Source organism: Epinephelus fuscoguttatus, linkage group LG10, assembly GCF_011397635.1.
Source record: "Epinephelus fuscoguttatus linkage group LG10, E.fuscoguttatus.final_Chr_v1".
Classification (NCBI taxonomy): domain Eukaryota; kingdom Metazoa; phylum Chordata; class Actinopteri; order Perciformes; family Serranidae; genus Epinephelus; species Epinephelus fuscoguttatus.
This window is the reverse complement of record NC_064761.1, coordinates 5,582,905-5,603,982: the sequence shown is the minus strand read 5'-3', so window position 1 is coordinate 5,603,982 and position 21,078 is coordinate 5,582,905. Positions and strand designations below refer to the sequence as shown.

Sequence of the window (21,078 nt, the reverse complement as noted above, 5' to 3'; positions counted from 1 at the left end):
AACTCATATCCGGGCTGTGGGACTCCTGGATTCCTGAAGCACTCTTTTTATGTTTACTGTTAGGTGGTGACCTCAAGGGGCCGTAGTAATTATAAGGAGAGAAAAAGAAGAAACAAAAAACAAAACAAAAAATAACAACACAGTTTGACCCTGGAGAATGGTGTTCATGTCCTGTGTGAAACAAAATGTCAATTTTGAGTTTTTTTTTAAGTTACATTAACTGACATAACATTAACTGGGTAACATGACATATTTGATGGCAATTATGTAACAGGCATACTTATGTTGACCCAAACCATGACATATTTCTAAACTTAAATTAATATTGTTACCTAAATCCAACCCTTACTATGACCATTAAAAACCACATGTTCAAAACTGTGACTGTTAACAGCCATGTATATTTTGTTTTGTGTTGGTCTCCGAGCACCGCCAGGGGCACTAATTTAGGATACGCTTCTGTGGGTCGTATTAGACAGCAGGGACAAGCAATGTGGTTTAATGGGTTGTTAAACACAGAAATCAGAAATACCCCCCATCCGGGATTAGCTAGGTATCAACCGGGTCCATATCATTGGTCTGACAGCCCATTGGTTTGACATCCCATTAGTCTGACTGTCCGCGGTGCTGAACGGCTTGCGGCAGGCGTATGGTGCGGCGTGACCGGCTCTGGGTCAGCTGGGAAAGGCTTGAGGCGGAGCAGGCTCACGACTTATGAGTTTGTCACTTTCTTTTTCATTTTAACCCACACCATGATCTTTTCCTGACCCTAACCAAGTGGTTTTTGTGCCTAAACCTAACCAGACCTTAACCACAGGGCATCATGATGATTTCAGAACAACAGGATGGAACAATGGGTTTAATATGGTCAGAGCAATGGGATGTCGAACCAATGGGCTGTCGGACCAATGGGCAGTTCCCTATCAACCCAAGCCAGCTGTTTGGTTAATCTGCTGGCTGGACCGAATGAAAGTTTTAAGAGACTGCCTGCCCAGATATACCTTGTTTTGCTGTGGTTGTGTTTTCAGTATCTCTACAGTGTCAGTGGTGAGTGCAAAGTTTGCATGACCCATTAGCCAGAATGGCCACAATTAAGTGCAAGACCCATTTTATAAAATTTACCAAGACTTCCCTTTATGGGCTCACAAAACTTTAAAAACAGATACCCTCACAAAGTGACTATTTTGGAATTAGTGCTATAGTTTTCTTAAAAACCTCCTTTACTGGGATTCATTTGAATAAAGGTTTTTGAGACAACAGAGAAAGTGTCTCCTGAAGGACTCGTGGTAATTTAAAAATCATCAAATGCCTTTTATTTCTGGTCTGCTTTCACTGGAAGAGGGTAAAGTGCAATTTTAACAACCCCATTGTGTCAGTATTATTTGCATATCTACGAGCTAATGTGCAACAAGTTAGTTTTAATACATTCATAAATTAGAAAAACAGTTTTTCTCTTTTACAAACCTTGATATGAAAATCATTCAAAAACTTTTTTCACTATATTCTGGACTGCATATTGTTGTCATTGGTTGAATATTGGTTATAGGTAAGTGTGGAATCATGGGAATAAATGACACTTGGGGTGGGAGTTTGAATCTCTTTTGTGTTGAGCAATAATACTCATTTAGTGTGTGGATTCTCATTCTCTACTTTTCCAAAACTGTAGTATGATGAGTCAGATGGGATTTTGGATTGAGCTTCAATTAGTTTTTATATCTGCAATGTATTTAAATTTTATGGACTTGATCAGTGGCAGTTTTTTGCTCTTATGTGCATCCAAGGTCACTGGTGGGTCTGTCTCGGTCAAGATCATATTGTGTCACTTGGATAATTTTCAAACAAGTCCAAGCCAAAACACACCAGCCTCTCAGCTGAGCGGATGGCCCTGAGGATGAGAGACAGAGACTGGTTCATGGTGCTGTGGCAAAGTACTTCCTTGTCTGCAGAGTTGTGTTTGACTGCTTTGCTGGTGACGTTACAATGCAGGACGGCTTCCTGTGAGAACCTGAGGATGGAAAACTGAGGAGTCTTCCCTGGAAGGCTGTATAACAGGTTCCTATAGAAAGAGAGGAAGAGAGAGGAGAGTGTCATTGAATAACTTCATACATACAATTTATACAGACAGACTATGACATGCAGCCAGACACCCCTGCCACCACTCTCCTGCCCGACCCAATCACCAGAAAAAATGCTGGCAGTGTACATTTCAGCAAACCACAGATACATTACATTTGTATGTTATTGGTTTTAGGGGCACAATCCTTGCTGGAAAAACAGCGATGGTTTCCTTAAAAAAAAACCACATTTGGGTGCTAAAAAGAAGCTGGGAAAAAAAGCCATTAGTCCCTAAAAACACCCATGTTTGGGGACTAACAAAACGCAAGGAACACAGCAATGATTCACTTAAAACAAACAGTTTTGTTGGTTGTTGGACGCAAACTGCGGTCAGCAGCTTGGCAGTTGTCTCAACGTATGTCACGCCATCCACCATCCTCTCTACCTGCAGATGACCAAGTCAGCATGTGTACGAAGTCACTTTACAGATGTTGATATGATCCGTAACAAACATGCAAATGTGAATTTGTGGTTTGAAGAAATGTTAAATGCCAGCATTTACTCCCTCTGGTACAGCCTTTTGCAATTTCTTGTTTACTTTTTATGCTTTTCTTTTAGTACATTACTAAAGAATATATATATAGATTTATATATAGAGATATAGGTATATATATATATATATATATACACACACACACACACACACACACACAAACAAAGTGTAGGATGCTGAAATGTAGGAGGACTGAATACATCTGGCAATCAGAAATAGAAATAACCAGAAAATCAGAAATAGCCCCACTGCAACAAACTCATCTTAAACAATGCAAAGCTTGTGAATTCAAACAGAAATGGGTAGGACAGGTTTTTAATTCAGGATGGCGATACTGGTACATATAAAGGCACCTTTTGTACATCAGGGTTCAGTTCTGACGCCGCAGGACGATTTATTATCACTGATGGTTTATTTACAATGAGCACATAGTTAGCATAAATTTGTATGTATTTTTATGCAAAAATCTTTGCAAGGAGACTAGACAATATTTTACCTAAACTCATTCATATTGACCAGATCGGTTTGTAAGATCCAGACAAAAAAGCTGAGGCTGAAAAAGCATTTCACTGCATTGACTGGTCTTACCTTTTTTAAACTTTGAACAAATATGGGTTTTGCCTAAATTTTATAAATTACATATTACTTGTATACTCAACACCTTAGGCCAAAAACAGTTACGAATAGCATAGCTCCCGGACCATTCCATCTTAGACGAGGTATGCCTCAAGGTTGCCCTCTGAGTCCTGTGCTTTTTGTTTTGTCATTAGAACCCCTGGCCACACTGATCAGAGGAAACAGCAAAAGCAAAGGAAGTGCAGCTCCAATAATGGAACTGAAAATAACTGCTTTTGCAGATGATATACCGCTAACATTATCAGACCCTCCAACATCCCTTAAATATATTCTTGAGACTGTGAAGGACTTTGGAGCCATTTTTGGATATAAGATTATTAGGATAAGTCAGAGGTTTTACCTTTAAATGTTCACTGTCATAAATCACTTATTGCTAATTTGCCATTTAAATGGTCGCTTGATGGGATGCATACATATGTGGGAAAAAGGGGGCCTAGGCCTTCCAAACGTGTACAAGTATTATATTGCATTTAACTCTAGATATCCTTTGAAACTGGCTTATGGCTTTAATTCAAATGACACCAGATGGGAAAGCATAGAACAGGAAGCTTTAGAATTGTTAAAAGAAAAGGTCTCATTGCAAAGAGCTATGGTAAGGCCCAGTATGAAAGAACATTGATAACTCACCTTTGAGTTAGTTTTCCTACTCTGTTGTGAGTAAAAATATTTCAGAGCCTGATTAATTACATGGTCAGTAACTCTCCCAGTACTCCATTAGGGAATAACTTCAGGTTCACGTTGAACCTAGAAAATGATGACTGGGAATCCAGGGTATAAGAACTTCAGTCAATTTTAGAAATTCATATGACTGAAAACTGAGAACTTTTGAACAGGTTAAAGCTGCATATGGAATTACAAAAAAGAAAAAGATTCTCTAAAAAATATGCAAATAAGGTCACAATTGACTAAAATTGTAACCATACCCAAGATGACAGAAACTGAGACTAACCTAGAATCAGTGGTCATAAACTTTATTATTTTTTCTACATATACACTTATTCTGAATTTGACGCCTGCAACATGTACCAAATATGTTGGGAAAGGGGCATGTTTATCACTGTGTTACATCACCTTTTTCACTCAGTAAGTGTTTGGGAACTAAAGACACTAACTCTTGAAATTTTGAGAGTGAAATTCTTTCCCATTCTTGCTGGATATAGGACTTCGGTTGCTCAACAGTCCGGGGTGTCTGTTGTCATACCTTGTGCTTCATAATATGCCACACATGTTCAATGGCAATTAAGTCTGGACTGCAGGCGGGTCTGCCTAGTACTCTCACTCTTTTACTACGAAGCCCTGCTGTTGGAACACAGGCAGAATGTGTTTCATTTTCTTGCTGGAATAAACAGAGACATGCCTGAAAAAGACATCATCTGGATGGCAGTGTATGCTGCTCCAAAAACTGTATGTACCTTTCAGCATTGATGGTGCCTTTACAGATGTGCAAGTCAGTCATACCATGGGCACTTACACACCCCTGCACCATCACAGATGTTGGCTTTGAACTTTGCACTGTCAACAATCAGGATGGTCTTTTTCCTGAGCCCATGTAGTAATATCCTTTCTACAGTCATGGTGGTTTTTAATGCAGTGCAACCTGAATGATCAAAGGTCATGGGCATTCAATATTGGTTTTAAGGTTTGCCTCTTAGCGGAGATTTCTCAGAATTCTCTTAATCTTTTGATGATATTATGGATTGTAGATGGTGAAATCCATAAATTCTTTGCATTGTGCATTGAGACACATTGCTGTCTGGACTGTTGGACTGTTTGCCCATACAGTTTTTCACAAAAAGACACCATCCTTGCTTGTGAACAACTGAGCCTTTAGAAGGTGACTCTTTCATACCAATTAATGATACTATCATCTGTTACTAATTAACCTGTTTACCCATGGAATGTTCCAAACAGGTGTTTTTCGAGCATTTAACAACTTTCCCTGTCTATTGTTGCCCCCATTCCAACTTCTTTGTAACATGTTGCAGGCATTAAATTCAGAATAAGTGTATTTATTTATTCAATAATTTTCCATAACTGCTTATCCTGATACAGGGTTGTGGGTGTGCTGGAGCATATCCCAGCTGACAGTGGGATATGACAGTGAGAGGCGGGGTACACCCTGGACAGGTTGACACATAGAGACAGACAACCATTCACGCTCACATTCACACCTACGGGCAAATTAGTCACCAATTAACCTAATGTGCATGTCTTTGGATTGTGGGAGGAAGCCAGAGAACCTGTGGAAAATCCACGTCGACACAGGGAGAACTTGCAAACTTCACATAGAAGGGCCCCAGCTGGCCAGTGGATTTGAACGCAGAACCCTCTTGCCTTGAGGCACCCCAAAATAAATGTGTATTAGCAGTAACATTTATTAGTTTGAACATTAAAGGGGCAATAAGTGGAAATTCATCATTTCTAGATTGAAGGAATTAAAAAATCACTATGTGAAGTAGGGATGTCCCGATCCGATATCCGGATCAGTATCGGCTGTCGATATTAGCAAAAAACGTGCATCGGATCGGACTGCATGGAAAATTGTCGATCCAGAACTTGGATCCAGTTTTTCACGGATTCCGATCCAGGTTTTCTGGCCAGCCCAGCGCCCCGCAATTCAAGCAGTCCATTCCAGGGATCCGCTCCAGCACTTACTATCAATCCACCAGGCCAGCATGCAGATGGCAGACACACACAGAGGGCAGGAAGAGTAGGTCAATTTAGTTAACTGACTATTTGTTTTCTGCTCTGGGTTTTTGAGAGTGATATTTTTATTTGGTTTACACTCTTACTGTTTAAATAAAGAGCACTGATGGCATTGTTTTGGGCACAATTAGTGAAATTGGAGCCATGGATGGACTATTGCTTGTTTAAACAGTTGTACAATATTGTGTGTGGTTTTTTGTCCCCTCTGTTGGTCCCAGGAAACAGCAGCACCAGGCTGGCACTGGCACTACTAAAATAACTGAAAAGGAAAGGCTGCATTGTTTGTTAAATGTCAACAGTGTCTTGTGGTGTTAAATCTATTTTTTATTTACTAGGGGGGCAAAGCACAAGTGTGTGGAGTCTTGCTGCTATTTTAATTTCAATGTTAGACATTTTAAAGATTTCTTGTGTTGATTTATTTTCTATTTATTAAGGGGCCAAAGCAGCCAAAGCAAACCAGCTATATTTTTTATTTAATGTTAATGTTCAAGTTTAAAGTTTTTTTTAATTTAACCCTGTTAACATTTGCAATTGCAATTGCAAATGTTAGCTAGCAACAGTGACTACAAGAGCAGGTAGAAGCGCTCCATAGCTGTAAATTACTCCAGTAGCCGTAGTAGCTCTAGTGCTAACTCTACGCTAGCTAGCTAACACTAACATTCCTCTCTTCTCCGTGAGACAGGCTCAGTTGGAGTCGGAGCGTTAGCATGGCAGCCGACTTGTGCTAACGCTATCAGGAAAGCAGGGAAATAGCTAAACACAGCAGAGACCGAGAGTGAGTGAAAGACATCGCTAACTGCTAAACTAAGCCAAACTAAGTTGGCTGTTTAGGTTTATTTCCTCGCCCATGTAGTGAGTGAATCTGCCTGTAGTGAAACTGGGGCTAACCGGTGCTTCCTCCTCAGGTTCCACTTCACTCAGCTGCCTGACAGATCTGCTGCTTCTTCATAATTTAACCTGAATAATAAACTGAAGCTAGCTGGGAGCATGACCGGAGGGAAGCACAGCCAGTTAGCCTCCGCTAGCTTCCCAGCTAGCCCCGACTCTCCGTTTGAATCCAAAGGGAGACCCAGGGCTAGCTGGAAGCGGCTAGCACAGCATGACGGAGGGAAGCACAGCCAGTTAGCCTCCGCTAGCTTCCCAGCTAGCCCTGGCTCTCCGTTTGGATCCAACCGGAGAACTGAGCCCTGGTTTGTTATTCAGGTTAAAGTGGGAAGAAGCAGCGGTTTTATCAGGCAGCTGAGTGAAGCTGAGTGAAGTGGAGCCTGTGGAGGAAACACTGGGACCATCTGAATGTAATAGTCAGTGGAGGTGCTGCGGTGCTCGGCTACACAGATAGGTAACGAGTCAAGCGGGGGGTCGGGAGGGTGTGGCTCATGACACACTTTGTTTTGGTCTACAGGCAGTGCACAACAGCAAACCTAGCGGTGAAACAATTTCGCTTTTTGCCCCTTTAAATATCTTGTCCTTGTACTGTATTCAATTGAATATAGGCCAAAATAGATTTGCAGATCTTTGCATTTGGTTTTTATTTATGCTTTACACTACATCCCAACTTTTTTGGAATAGGGGTTGTATTAGCATCTATATGTCTCTTTGTCTTTCTGTCACTCCCACCAGCATCTACACACCTAGAGCAAAGCACATACATAAACACAGACAAGCCTTTGGGGGTAGCAGAGTAGTCATTTGTAGGTCAGAAAGGCAGAGACTGCAGAGTGTTGCTCCCCTCTGGGCTGAAGTACATTGATTTCTGTTAAAGTGGCTGAACAGACAGTCTTAGAGAGTAAATGGAGTGATTCTTCATCTGTTAAGACACAGGTCGCGAGCTGTAGGGTGTGAAGGAACACTGACCTTCAGCACACAATTTAGACTTAAAGTCAGTGAAGATTCTGTATCTACTTTTACATGATACCAGTGAGGCAAGTCCTGAAAGTTAGGGGGTGCTTAGGTTATTGTTATTTGTTGACAAAATGACAGTGGACAGCTGTTATATTCATCCCAGTGTTCATGATTGCTGTATTTTCTGAGTTTGATCTTACCACAACATGTAGCTCATGATTGCAATGCATTTGACAGCCAGCTCTCATAACTTAAATCTTTGGCCTGCACATGAGCATATAAGTCAGCAGTAGACTTTCAAATTAGTCTGCACTTTCAACTGCATTACCGCGCAATAATAAAATACCTTTAACAAAAATAAAACAACAGACATGATATAAGGCAGCATATATCAGCTGTAATAGACTGCCTATCTCAAGTCATTTTCACAAAAGAACAGAAAACAGTGGCTGTCTATTGATTTGCAGGACCCTAGAATATGCTTAATGATGTACTTTTACATAACATTTTTTAACATTTCGCGTTCTACAATATGCATGTATGGCAGTGGACAGTGGAGGATTTGACACTTTGGCAGGGCACCTGCCATGCTGCAGACCAATGCATACAACTGTTTAAGACAAACAAAAGCGGTTGTGTTTTAGTAACCAGTACCTGTTTTTCCAGTGGCCAGTGTTTTTTAGTGCTGCTTTGCTGTTTAACAGTTAGCTTTTTCTGAACCAAATGTGGGTGTTTTTTTTTATGCCTCATCACCTTTTTTACAGACGGCTCTTTTGGCATCAAATGTGGGTGTTTTTTGGCATCCTGTCACTGTTTCACGAGCAGCTTTTAAAACACCGCATGTGTGTTTTTAAGCACCCCATTTCTGTTTAACAAGCGACTTTTTAGGCACCAAATGTTTTTTAGAGCCCCAATATTGTTTCACAAGCAGAGCTTTTGATTAAATTTTTGTGTTTTTGGAAGCCTGTCACTGTTTTACAAGCAGCTCTATTGGCATCAAATATGGGTGTTTTTGCTGCCCTGTCACTGTTTCACAAGCAGCTTTTTAGGCACTTAATGTGGGTGTTTGTGGCAACCCATTGCTGTCTTTCCTTAATGTCATGCCAAATTGCTGCAGTGCAGCTCCAATAATGGAACTGAAAATAACTGCTTTTGCAGATGATATACCGCTAACATTATCAGACCCTCCAACCTCCCTTAAATATATTCTTGAGACTGTGAGGACTTTGGAGCCATTTTTGGATATAAGATTATTAGGATAAATCAGAGGTTTTACCTTTAAATGTTCACTGTCATAAATCACTTATTGCTAATTTGCCATTTAAATGGTTGCTTGATGGGATGCATACATATGTGGGGAAAAGGGGGCCTAGGCCTTCCAAACGTGTACAAGTATTATATTGCATTTAACTCTAGATATCCTTTTGGCTTATGGCTTTAATTCAAGTGACACCAGATGGGAAAGCATAGAACAGGAAGCTTTAGAACTGTTAAAAGAAAAGGTCTCATTGCAAAGAGCTATGGTAAGGCCCAGTATGAAAGAACATTGATAACTAACCTTTGAGTTAGTTTTCCTACTCTGTTGTGAAAATATTTCTGGACCTGATTAATTATATGGTCAGTAACTCTCCTAGTGCTTCATTAGGGAATAACTTTAGGTTTACGTTGAACCTAGAAAATGATGATGTAAAATGTGAGGTGCCGAATCATCCACTACAGATTTAATTACTTGGGATGCCGGGCGGAGAAACAATACATTCAACAATCTACAACAGTTTGTAAACTCTGGAAAATGATCAGCAGTACATTTGAAGAATCCACAATTTTTCAGATGATGATTTCAAAGCTTAAAATGTGCATAAAGCCCAGTTTGTTTTTAAGGATAAGCAAGACAGAGGTGATTTTTGGTGGAATACACAACTCAGTAATAGAAATACAACTCATTTTTTGTGACATATTTACTATTTGTGCATACTGCATTCATATTTGGAGACATCCCCACTTTGAGCAAGAGTCAGCAAGAAAATGTTGAGCTTTTAAGGAAGAAAGAGTCAGTCAGACAAACAGACTAGTGCTTGACTGAGCTTGCCCGCAGAAAGTAGCATTTTTGTGCTGTGGGTCAGTATTGTGTTCATGTCCTGCGCAAAGCTGTAACCCTATGTGCCAAACAACAAATAAATCTTGTGGATGGTTTTGTTTTGTAGGGGAAACAGGTCTATATAAAAAGCAACATTTTTCCCACTGGTTATTGGCAGGTCAGCTATAAAAACTGGCATTTTTTTTTACATTGAGACCACCTTCCATCCATTGTCTGTTCCTGCTTACCCTGTTCATGGTCTCAGGCTGGAATTATCTGAGCACATATTGGGCTGAGGAAGGATACATCCTGGACAGATCACCAGTTTACACAGGGCTGGCATAAGCCCTTTTCAGACAAGGAACTTGTAACATTGCTGCCTTTGTCTATTGATTTCGAACACCTGTCTCATGGCTCTATTCAAACACAACTGGGCTATTACAACAAAGCTGCAGTGCTCATGCTTTATTTGTAATCTAGTAGATGGATAAAGTGGTGGCACTGCTTGAGAACAGTGGAGATCAAAAGACTACCCAGATATAAATATTTTTAGGGATGCACTGATTATATGCTGAACATCCACAATGGCTTTGAAATTTGCCTAATTGACTGCTACTGGCCCCTCAGCAAATAAGATGACATATGGCAGTGGCCTACATTTTTCTGTTGTGTCACATCAGTTTTGCGCAGGCTAAAACACAGGACTTTTCCCATTGTCCCAGGGACAATAAAAAACATGCTTGAGAGAGGATGCAGTAAACTCACCATCAACCTGTTTAGGGACACAACCTAATTTTTCCCTGATAATGCTACATTGTAAACAACAAATTCGTGTTGAAATCAGGCCCCCAGGAGGGCTACTCAACCTTGCCTCCTTATTTACCCAGTGACCATTTGCGGTGTTGCAGAAAAAAAAAAATCCTGGCCTAGCATACACCACCAATATAACACAGACATCTGTAAAACTGTTGATAGGACATCTTGAACTGCAAACATTATTTATGACTCCTGTTCTGAATTGGAGGTTCCATGGAGGTTTTACATTGGACAACTTCCCTCATGCTGAAAAAAAAATATTTAAAACTCTGTGATGTCATCACAAAGTAAAGTCTATGAGCTGAGCTGGAATTAAAACCAGTAGCTAGAAACTTTTTTGATGTATGCACCGGACAGGCGATTCCTCTGGACTGAGTAGGCGCCATCTTGGCATCCATATGTAGTCATTATTAAACATCTGAGGTTGAAATCGGCAGTAAGAGATGCCAGTTAATGTTAGCAGCGGGTGGCCAGAACTCACTAACAAGCTAACCAACTAGATTGCATTGCACTGGTATTGGCTCTTGGCCAAATTGTTATTTTAAACACCTGTATTGGCCCAGAATTTCAAGCAGTGCATCCCCAGTATTTTTTATCATAAGGCAGTATCAGCCTGGTGTACTGCCAAACAAGATAAAGCAATATCATAGAAATGGCCTATGAAAATTGTTAGATTTGAATCATCAGTCAGAGACGCCTCAGTTGACTGAGATTGCTTCAAGTTGAGCAGGGCTTTTTTTGCTAGTCAGTGTGCTGCGCAGTGTACTTCTGGGGACATTTTGGTCCCTAGCTTTGGCTGCTGAGTGAGTACTCTTTACTTTGATGCTACTCTTTGGTACAGGGAGCTGCAAACATACAGGCAGTGGCACAGAAGAAGAGAGGCTTTGCACCATAAGGCTTTGAAATAACCCTATCTTCTGCTTTCTGCTAAGAAGTATTGAATTTAAAGCTCACAGATACTTAATGTCTGGTGTCGACAAAAAATGTTGGATATTTCTGACCTGTTGTAAGCACCGTTAGCTTGTTTATTTTATTACAAGAATACCGCTGTCATACTAAAAGTCCTGCTGAGCCCATTCAAACTTTAAAACTTGATATGGAAAAAAATGAATTGTTGAATATCCATATTAAATGGCCAAATCTGATTAGACCGACATAGTTCTATTTGAACTGTTTTTATTTGGAGTTTCCATAACAAAAGACCACCATAAACACAATACAGACAATAATGACATGACCTTCAGTATTATTGTTACGTATTATGTATTAACACACACACACACACACACACACACACACATACAGTAAAAGGAGAAAATTAATTAATTAAAATAAATACATAAATAATAATAATAATAAAAATAAAATAAAAATGAATAAAGATAAAAAAATAAATAAATAAATAGTCCCATAAAATATAGAATAACATAAAAGGTCTCAGGTAGGGGTGGGGGGTCAGGAGCTATCCTAAATTGCTAGAGGGGAATTCTTTCTCAAAGTAATCCAGGAATGGTTGCCACATCTTAAAGAATTTCTGAGTGGAGCCACATATGGTAAACTTAAACTTCTCCAGCTTAAGGTGGGACATAACACTCTTAACCCAATGTGTGTGAGATGGAGGAGTAGTCGCCTTCCACCTGAGAAGGATGAGGTGTCAAGCTAGGAGGGAAGAGAAGGCTATAGCCTCTGACTGAGAATTTGGAAATGTTATACTCTTTCTGGGGCAGCTCCAAAAATGCCAGTAATGGGGTCCGGGTTAATAACTTTTCCACACATATGAGAGAATGTTTTAAAAATGGAGGTCCTAGACGGACATAATTCTGACTTGGGTACAGCACTACAATGATATCATAATATTGTACTATAGTAGCATAATAGTTGGAGTAAGTGACAGTATAACTGGACACTGATAATGCAGGTGTTTGTTTGAAGCTTTAAATGAATGTGTCAGAATTAAACTTGAGTTCAGACAGCAATGTAAGGATCAGCTAAACCGCTTGGGACTGGGGTTATTTGTGGAACTAACAAAATAAAATAGCTGCAGTGAGAGTCATGCAAATTAAATTAAAAAAAAAGAGAAAAATCAGTAATGTCAGCTATCTTAGTTATGGTGAAGCTGTTGAAATCTGTACAGAAATTTAAGGGATGTGGAGAACTAACAGTTAAGACTGTGAGAGAAAGAGAGACAGCAATAGAGAACTTGTCTGTTCGACAGTTCTGGAAGACACACATAGCATACAACCAAAATACAAGGGACATAAATTTTGGTGTACTGCTATTTAATTATATTTAAATGAATGAATGAATATATACATTCACACCATAGCAATTATAATACCCTAACAGCTGCTAATTTAATTTCATTACATCGGGTATGGAGAACAGGATAATACCCTCCAAGTAGTAACTTTCATGACTGCAGGTATGGATGCTCAGATGTGAAGTGAAGTGTGGTTTGAATCTATTTTGTAAAAAATGGAATGCATTATGTATTATCCATAACATCATATAAATAATTGGAAATGAAAAAAGAACACAATTTTGAAAGACTCAAAAGAGAAAAGAGAAGAGTGATGTGATGACAAAAGTGCCTTAGAGAAGCAATGTAATCTTGTCTGTCCATGTCCCCAACAGACTGCCTAGTTATGAAAGAGGTCCTTTTGAAGCACCTCAGAGTGCACATAAAGACATCTGCTATCGATTGGTGCGGCCCTCTGCAGCCTGACATCCACTCTTAATAGAGGCCGCCTCCTGCTCTGCAACACAACAAATTGGGTTTAAACTATGTCTGCTGCCCCAGGTGTCACTCACACTGGAGCAGCAGCATCCAGTGAACACAGACAGCAGCATGGTGTGGCTGCATGTTCTGGTGCCTCTTTGTGAGAACCAAGTTAAGGTTTAGCTTCAAAGTAAGAACATATCGACTTGTCCTCCCTTTCGCAGCAGGATATTTTAAGATGTTGAATTTGGTTTAGGTATAGGGTTAGAAGCATAAACTGCTAACTTAACTGTATTTAATGGGTAAGTTGAACATTTTGTGAATTGGAACACTTTTATTTTGGTGCTAGTCTACATTATATCTGGAAACACATTAAAGGGATGGGTGTAGAAGACCAACTTTCAGATTTCCAAGGCAATTTGTGCTTGTTACATACTACAGTGTCTTTAGAAATAAACTTCCATCAACGCAGGAAACCTACGTTTCACCACCACAACTACTTTAGCTTTTGGAAAGAAAATTGAGTGAGTATTTACACCTGGCATTAACATGCATCTTGGGTCATCTGATCCCAAATTTCTTCAGAGGTATTTTATTACCTGCATAGCTAAGCTATGTGTTTAGTCCTGTAGTTGATCATTTGGTGAGCCCAGCCTCTAACAGGTTTTAGTATTTAAATAATATATTTGCCTTTACGGATAGTAATCTATAGTTGTAGTACTTATTAGAGCATTTATGAGCTTGGATCTGTCCAAAAACAAAAAACAAATCCCTGTTCTATTGTAACACATCATCTATATGATCATATCAGTTAACTAAACCAGAGGATTACACATAATGTGTATTGTACACTGTAGTATTCTGTAATAGAGTATTGATTCCTAGGCAAGAATGCACTTGCTCAGCTTTACAGTTGTGTAAGTCTGGATAAAAATGAAGTTCAGACCCCTCGGGGCACACAGCAGGACCACCAACTGACCCTGCTGGTGACCAAGAGTAGTTATTATCCTGAATCTCATTCCAGTGTCAGCAGCAACTGTGTCTTTGAATTGAAATATTTACAGCTTGACCACAAACAGGTCTGCCCTGACTTACCATACCCTTCCCAATAGTGGATGGGATTCTCTGCAAAGTGTTGAAGGCTCAGTGTGCAACTTAATGAGAGGTTAGTTATCACGCACATAACCACAAAAATACAAATCACAGGTAACATTATGAATACGTGTTACTGCACTGCTGTACACCAAATGTGTCATAATTGTGTGTTTATGTTGCTTAAAAATGTACCTTAGGTTTTTCTGCCTAAAATACTACATAAACTGTCAAGGAAAACATTTTGAAAAGTGTTCGGCGCTCTTAGTCTAATTGTCTTAGTCCTGTGAGGGAATGGTAACTTCCTTTATAAATGAGCGCTATTAAGCCTTAATGCTTTCCGAGCATGATGGAGCAGCTAATTTTAGCTTGGATGCTAATGGCAGTCTAGGACAATTAACATGTCTATTACTGCCATAAACTGTGAATAACACTGAACGGCAGAAGCCATTTATTCTGTTCGAGTCTAGCTGAAGAGTAGACAGCTAAAGAGCTGTGGGGGGAAGACAGAGTGTGTAGCAGACACTGTGAGGATGCTAAAATCAAATACAACAGAGGTGTTACTATTATGAGATAGAAATATAGTCACTGAGAAAAAGTCTCCACTATCAGTCAAGGTCAGCTGTCCTCCAACTTAATGTGATTTGATGTGATTTATTGTGTTTATTCTTCAGCTGGACAGTTTGACTAAAATAACTTCACCAACTAATCTAGAGCTTCCACTTTCTTGTACACGCACTGTGCAGAGCCAATGAATTACTGCTGCTCTGCCCTGAAAAGCTGCTGCTTGGAAAAAGCTCCGATACTGTTGTGTGTAAATTATTTCCCTTTTCCCTTTTATGTCAGAAGGAATAAATATGTGTTCGCTCAAGTTACATTATAGCTGTTCTACTCCATATGTAGAACAAGTTGGAAAAGAAGTGGATGCACCCAACGAAAGATAGATGGCTGATAAAGGATTTAAATCATGGCTGCTACATAATAGGACTGCATGTGATTTAGGGACTGTGTGAAATTATCAGGGCGGGGAGAGGGGGTCAGAAAAATGGGGAGGGTTAGCTTTTGAGGTTAGCTGAGTCTAAACTTGTACGTTTTTAGAATTATTACTCTTGTCATAGCCACCATCATGACGTAGTTTTTTTCCCCTTCCCCTTTTCCTCCCAAGTCAAAGAAAACTGGGTAGTGAATATATTGTCCATCACAAACTGGATGTGACAGATCCCAGGTGGGGGGCACAAAGCCACTATTTATGTGTGTTTGTCTCACAAAAATATTTTAATATCTACATTCAGATATAGAAGTACTTAGTATTTAGGGATGTAACAATATGTATTTGTGTTGAACTGTTCGATATGAGGCTTTCGGTTGGTACACAATATAAATGGAATGATACAGACTACCCTATTACATTTATATGATCTTCTCAGTGCCACTGTGCTTAACAAGGCAGCCCACAGGATGGAACAGGCAGCATGCTGTCTGCCCCTTCCAGCCCTAAACCAGAACATTTTACTCCAGTGAGACAAACTGGGAGGCAGCTACGCTAAGCTAGCTGGTTGTTTGATAGTTAGTAACGCCATTACCAGGCCAGAAACAGAAGATTGTCCGTTAACCTACAGGTCTGGTGTTTGAAGCCACTTCGGTTTCACTGTGAATTATGAGGGTGATGGTGAGAAACTGTGGTGGATAAAAAAAACAATAATACACTGCAAAATGAAAAATGAGTCACTGTGCAGCGACAGTTTCTCTTAAGCAGCTAACCCAGTAGCATACACAGAGAGGCTACGGCTGCTGTGTGGCTGAAGCCTCTCGTTCAGCAGCTAATGTTAGTACAAAGCACACACCTACAGCAGTGAGTAGGAACTGCCAGCAGGCCAGGTAGCTGACTACCGACTATCGACTTGATGGAAAGACTAAAAGGTATGTTAGTGACGGCTGTTTAGCTTGTGTTTATATGATTGTGGCATTTAACAGAGAATTTTATTCATACATTTATTAAACTGAAATAGCTCAGAGAGCCTGTGGGACGTGGTGAACTCACTGCTCATGCACAGTGGGCAAAAGTAACAAAACTGATACGATGCACTCTAATGTCAGTAGAAACGTAGTCTTTATCTAGTAGGGGTTACGTTAAGGATGGCTCCAGTGCATCAGTAGTAGGCTTTTAGGCCCACGCAAAAAATATCCACAATTCAGTCCTGCACAGTTCCCAGTCTTTTCATATTGTTAACAAGTATTTTCTGACATGGTTATTGTGTTTAGAAATAAATCAGTGATTTCTGCTCTATCCAGACTTTAACAAGCCCATTTCAGCCATAATGTAATTCCTGCTTTGTACAAAAAAAAAACAAGAGCCCAAATTATGTTAGTTTTCATGGATTTGAAATTTAAAAAACAAGGATTTCTCTGGCATTTTGAAACAAAATTGTTTCTTTTGTTTTTATTTGTTTGTAACAACCGTGCTATATTTTATATTTTATAAGGGACACATCATACTTTACGATTTTAGTTTTCATGAATAAATGCATTAGGAAAACATTAAATAAAAATTAAAAAAAAAAAAAAAAAAGAAATTTCTCTGGCATTTCTACTTTTTGCTGTGTCCAAACGTACTGAACTGTACCATCACTGTATCATGTCAAACAAAACCATGAATGTTGCAAACCGTTGGTGCATACAGCTGATTTTGTTGCTTTATATTCCGTGTTCAAAAGTTTTCTACAGACATATTTTAATTTTCAGTCCTTCTGAGTCTTTGTGTATACAATGAGAGCAGGTCCAGATGAAAATGTGGTTGATGTTCTAATGAAAAAAAAAAAAAAAAAAAGACAGAGCTGCAAACTTAAAAGACAAGCTCTCTCTGCCCTGTTGTGATGGTGCCTACAGCTAAATTCACACCACATAACTTTCATTGTTGACAGATCGATGCACTGTTCACACTACAGACTTGCTATCTTGCAATAGGGAGTCTGGAAATCGGTGTGGTTTTCACACTACATGACTGACTGGCGACAGGAGGTCACACACTACAAGATCTTTTTACCAGGAGGAATCCCGGATGAGTCTTGTGATGTGTGTGTGTGTGTGTGTGTGTGTACAAACTGATACTTTTTAACTATACAATATCAAAGTCAAAAAGTGACAAAGCAATGTTCAGAGTAAATTATTAGGCTAATAACATATAGAAACACTGTGGGGAATAGTCCACCTTACACACTCTCTTCTGCTCCCTCTGTCACTCTTTTTCTCTCCCTCTTAAACACACACACACACACACACACACACACTACCGCAGTCCTCGTCTCTGCCTCTGTCAACCTACGTCTTATGCTCTCACTGGCTGTAGCTTGCAGACAAAGTCCTCGAAAGGCCCAGATACTTAGCCTGCTAGATATCTGTTTGAGATGCATCAGCGAGCCTCTTGACTTACGTCTTTGATCAGTTTATCCATAGTGCTCAAGTGCAGAGCCAACGCTCATTTGCCTTTAGTCTGGGGCTTTTGTTGGGGAGCTCCAAAAACTGTCTACCAAAGTCATGTAATATGAACTAGGCATTACCATGGACTGTATATAAAGATGGACAACACATCTCCAATTCTTTCCACTGTACTAAAGTGTGGCCAAAATATCCCAAATACAGTCGCTGCCATCTTGTGCTGGTTATGTCATTTGGAGCCAGAGTCTGTGCAGTAGCGATCTCTATGGTGTTAGTTATCAGAAAAACAAACACTTGAACATACAGCAGCATGATAAGAAACTACCTAAAATGATGGAAATTATAATCAGAAAAAAATTACTTACTTGAGGTGTACTTTGAGTTTTGTCTCATCTGCCAACATGGAGCTTTATAAGCTATACTGCAGCCAGCCACCAGGAGGTGATCTAAATGTTTTGAGGAGCTGTCATGTTATCTATCTGTATTACTAGTCCATACCCAATGGTAGCTCATGTCACCTTCTACCTATGCCAATCCTCCATGCCTATGTGCAGTTTCACATAGATTGACCACGTCAGTCAGTAGAAAAACGTGGGACAGACAGAATGACTGACTGACAGAATGGCACACTGACAGTTTCTGTGATTATGTACAGCATACCATACCATGACTTAGTCAGACCAAGTATTAGAAAAAACAAACAAACATTCGGCTACAGGGGGAGCCACAGCCATCGGTTGCATTTCAGCCATTTTTAAGCATTTTTCTGTTGTTATAGCGCCACCCAGTTGCCAATCACAGTTAGATTTCTCCAGTCACCTTGAGGCGTCCTGTTCTACATATCTACCAAGTTTAGTAAAAATCGATATGGCGGTTAGGCCTAGATAAGAAATTAGCTCTCTAGCGCCCCCATTTTGTTTGATGGGGTCAGTAATGGAGGGGTCCCCTCACATTATGTGTGGTCATATGCCTACAAAGTTGCGTGGTGATCGGTGAAACCCTTGAGATGTTATACACCTTTATGTGATGAGCCACGCCCTCTGCAATATTCATTGCCTTACAGAAGCCCCTTGCCCCCTCTTGGCCAACTGATGTAATATTGCTTCATTTGCATCCTCCCATGACCCTCTACCACTGTGAGGAGAAAAAGGTGGAACAGACACACGCACACACACACACACACACACACACACACACACACACACACACACACACAGACTTTCCGTCATTATATAGTAAGATAGTAAGATTACAGTCTATGGGCATTACTTGTCAGTTTTCCATCTACTGTCAAGGTATCTAGTGCCAAGCGCCTTTCTAGTCTTCTGACCACTCAATGTGCATTAACACTACAAACCATATCCACCTATTCACACACATTCATACACTGGTGGCTGAGGCTACCATAGAAGGTGCCACCTGCTACTCGCTTAACCATTCATACACATTTATACACTGATGGCACAGCCATCAGGAACAAGTTGGGGTTCAGTGTCTTGCCCAAGGACATTGTGACATGCAGGCTGGAGAGGCAGGGGCTCACACTGCCAATTTTTCGATTAGTGGACAACCCGCTTTACCTCCTGAGCCAAAGCTGCATCACGAATATGGCGAAGATGAACAAAAAGCTAATACAAAGATGAAACTTGTTGAATATCAAACCTAAAACTATGTCCACCTCATGAAAAGTCCTGCTGCTTTGGTGACTAGTACTTCCTGTTCACGAAATATAGACAACTACCGCCTGTTGATCATTCCAATATATATAAGCAAGGCCTCCTAATATGATTTCCAAACCAATGTTTATTCTTGACAGGCATCAGAAATCCTGCTACCTGTGAAAATGAGTATTGCTGGTTGCAGCAGCATGTTGTGTGATGTCTGTGTGTTTCCGCTTAAATTATAAATCAACAAGAAGGGGATATGTGATGTTCATAGCAAATTGGGTTGAATGAGGGGAGAAAAAAATATTACTTCAAAAGTTGGGCCGTTCACATTTGTTCAGAGTGCATTCACTGTTCATTTCTGAACAATATATTTGTATTGGTTTACATTCCTTGTCCACAGAAAATACAGAATTAATGACACCGGGGATGGTGGTGCTTTTTACTAAAATGAAATATGTGATTGACCTCCCCTCCCACCCCAATAACTGCTGTTCAGTCCCTTACTGTAAATTTTAATGTGAGCCGCAAATTTGAATTCCTGGGTTTGGCCTCGGGAACGGCTATCCCAGAATGACCAGTAGTGCGTTCCAAATGTTTCACATTCAGAGCGGGACCTGTTTGGATGAGTCATGGCTATCCAGGCTACAGGCCATTGTGTTCAAACAGGTGTAACCTACCACCTTGTTGTCTGCCTGCCAGCCTGTTCTGAATGAGCCAGGTTTCCACTACATTTGTTCAACATCAGTGGGCCACCGCTACAATCACTGGGCTCAATACTGCCTTGTTTCTCATCTTCACATCATAGAGGGTTTTGCACACTAAATAGCCAACAAAGGCCTTTTTAGTTACCTATTTGATGGCAGTAGATCAAATTTAAAAAGACCTTTTGGAATCAAATCATGAATGTACTATAACTCCAGGAGATATATACAGGTGCTTTCAACACACAATGCAACCTCTTAACTCTCCATGATTTACTCAGTCAACAAATAACCAAATTGTGTCAAAACAATACAGTGAAATCATGCTTAATTCAGAACACAACAGAAGACTCATTATAGAAACAGTGTGAGAATTAGCTCTTTTTCAGTGTGTTGAAACCATTTAGTCATGTGCCTTCAGTGTCAGCAGTGGCATGTTATTCATGAAGACAAATCACCTAAAAAACTTTTTTTTTCTTGACTTGACCTGCTTTTGCCATTTTTCATCATCATTTTCCAGCAATCACTTCTAATCACATTACTGCTTGACCTCCATTAAAACACAATATGCCATTAAGTGTTTAACCAAGACCCTGAGCAGACTACTTCTCTGAAGAACTTTTCAACAAAATATCTGTTCAAGGTTCACTTGTCTATTAGATGGTGAGTCAGACATATGACCTGCTCTCAACTGCATTACTTTTTTCCTAAATTGCTTGTTTCAGTCTGATGAATGTGACCTGTTCAGGGGTCAGTGTGAGTTCATGAGATTTGATCAT

General features: G+C 39.9%; 1 protein-coding gene across 1 annotated transcript in view; it reads right to left on the bottom strand.

Moving 5' to 3' along the window:
- Positions 1 to 414: 414 nt before the first annotated feature.
- The window catches only part of LOC125895872 (inactive N-acetylated-alpha-linked acidic dipeptidase-like protein 2), a 791,425-nt gene continuing 770,761 nt past the window's right edge, over positions 415 to 21,078 (bottom strand). The window contains exon 17 of the mRNA XM_049588047.1: positions 415 to 2,056. Within this exon, the coding sequence (XP_049444004.1) occupies positions 1,810 to 2,056 (247 nt within the window). The 3' untranslated portion in view covers positions 415 to 1,809. The remainder of the gene's footprint in view (positions 2,057 to 21,078) is intronic.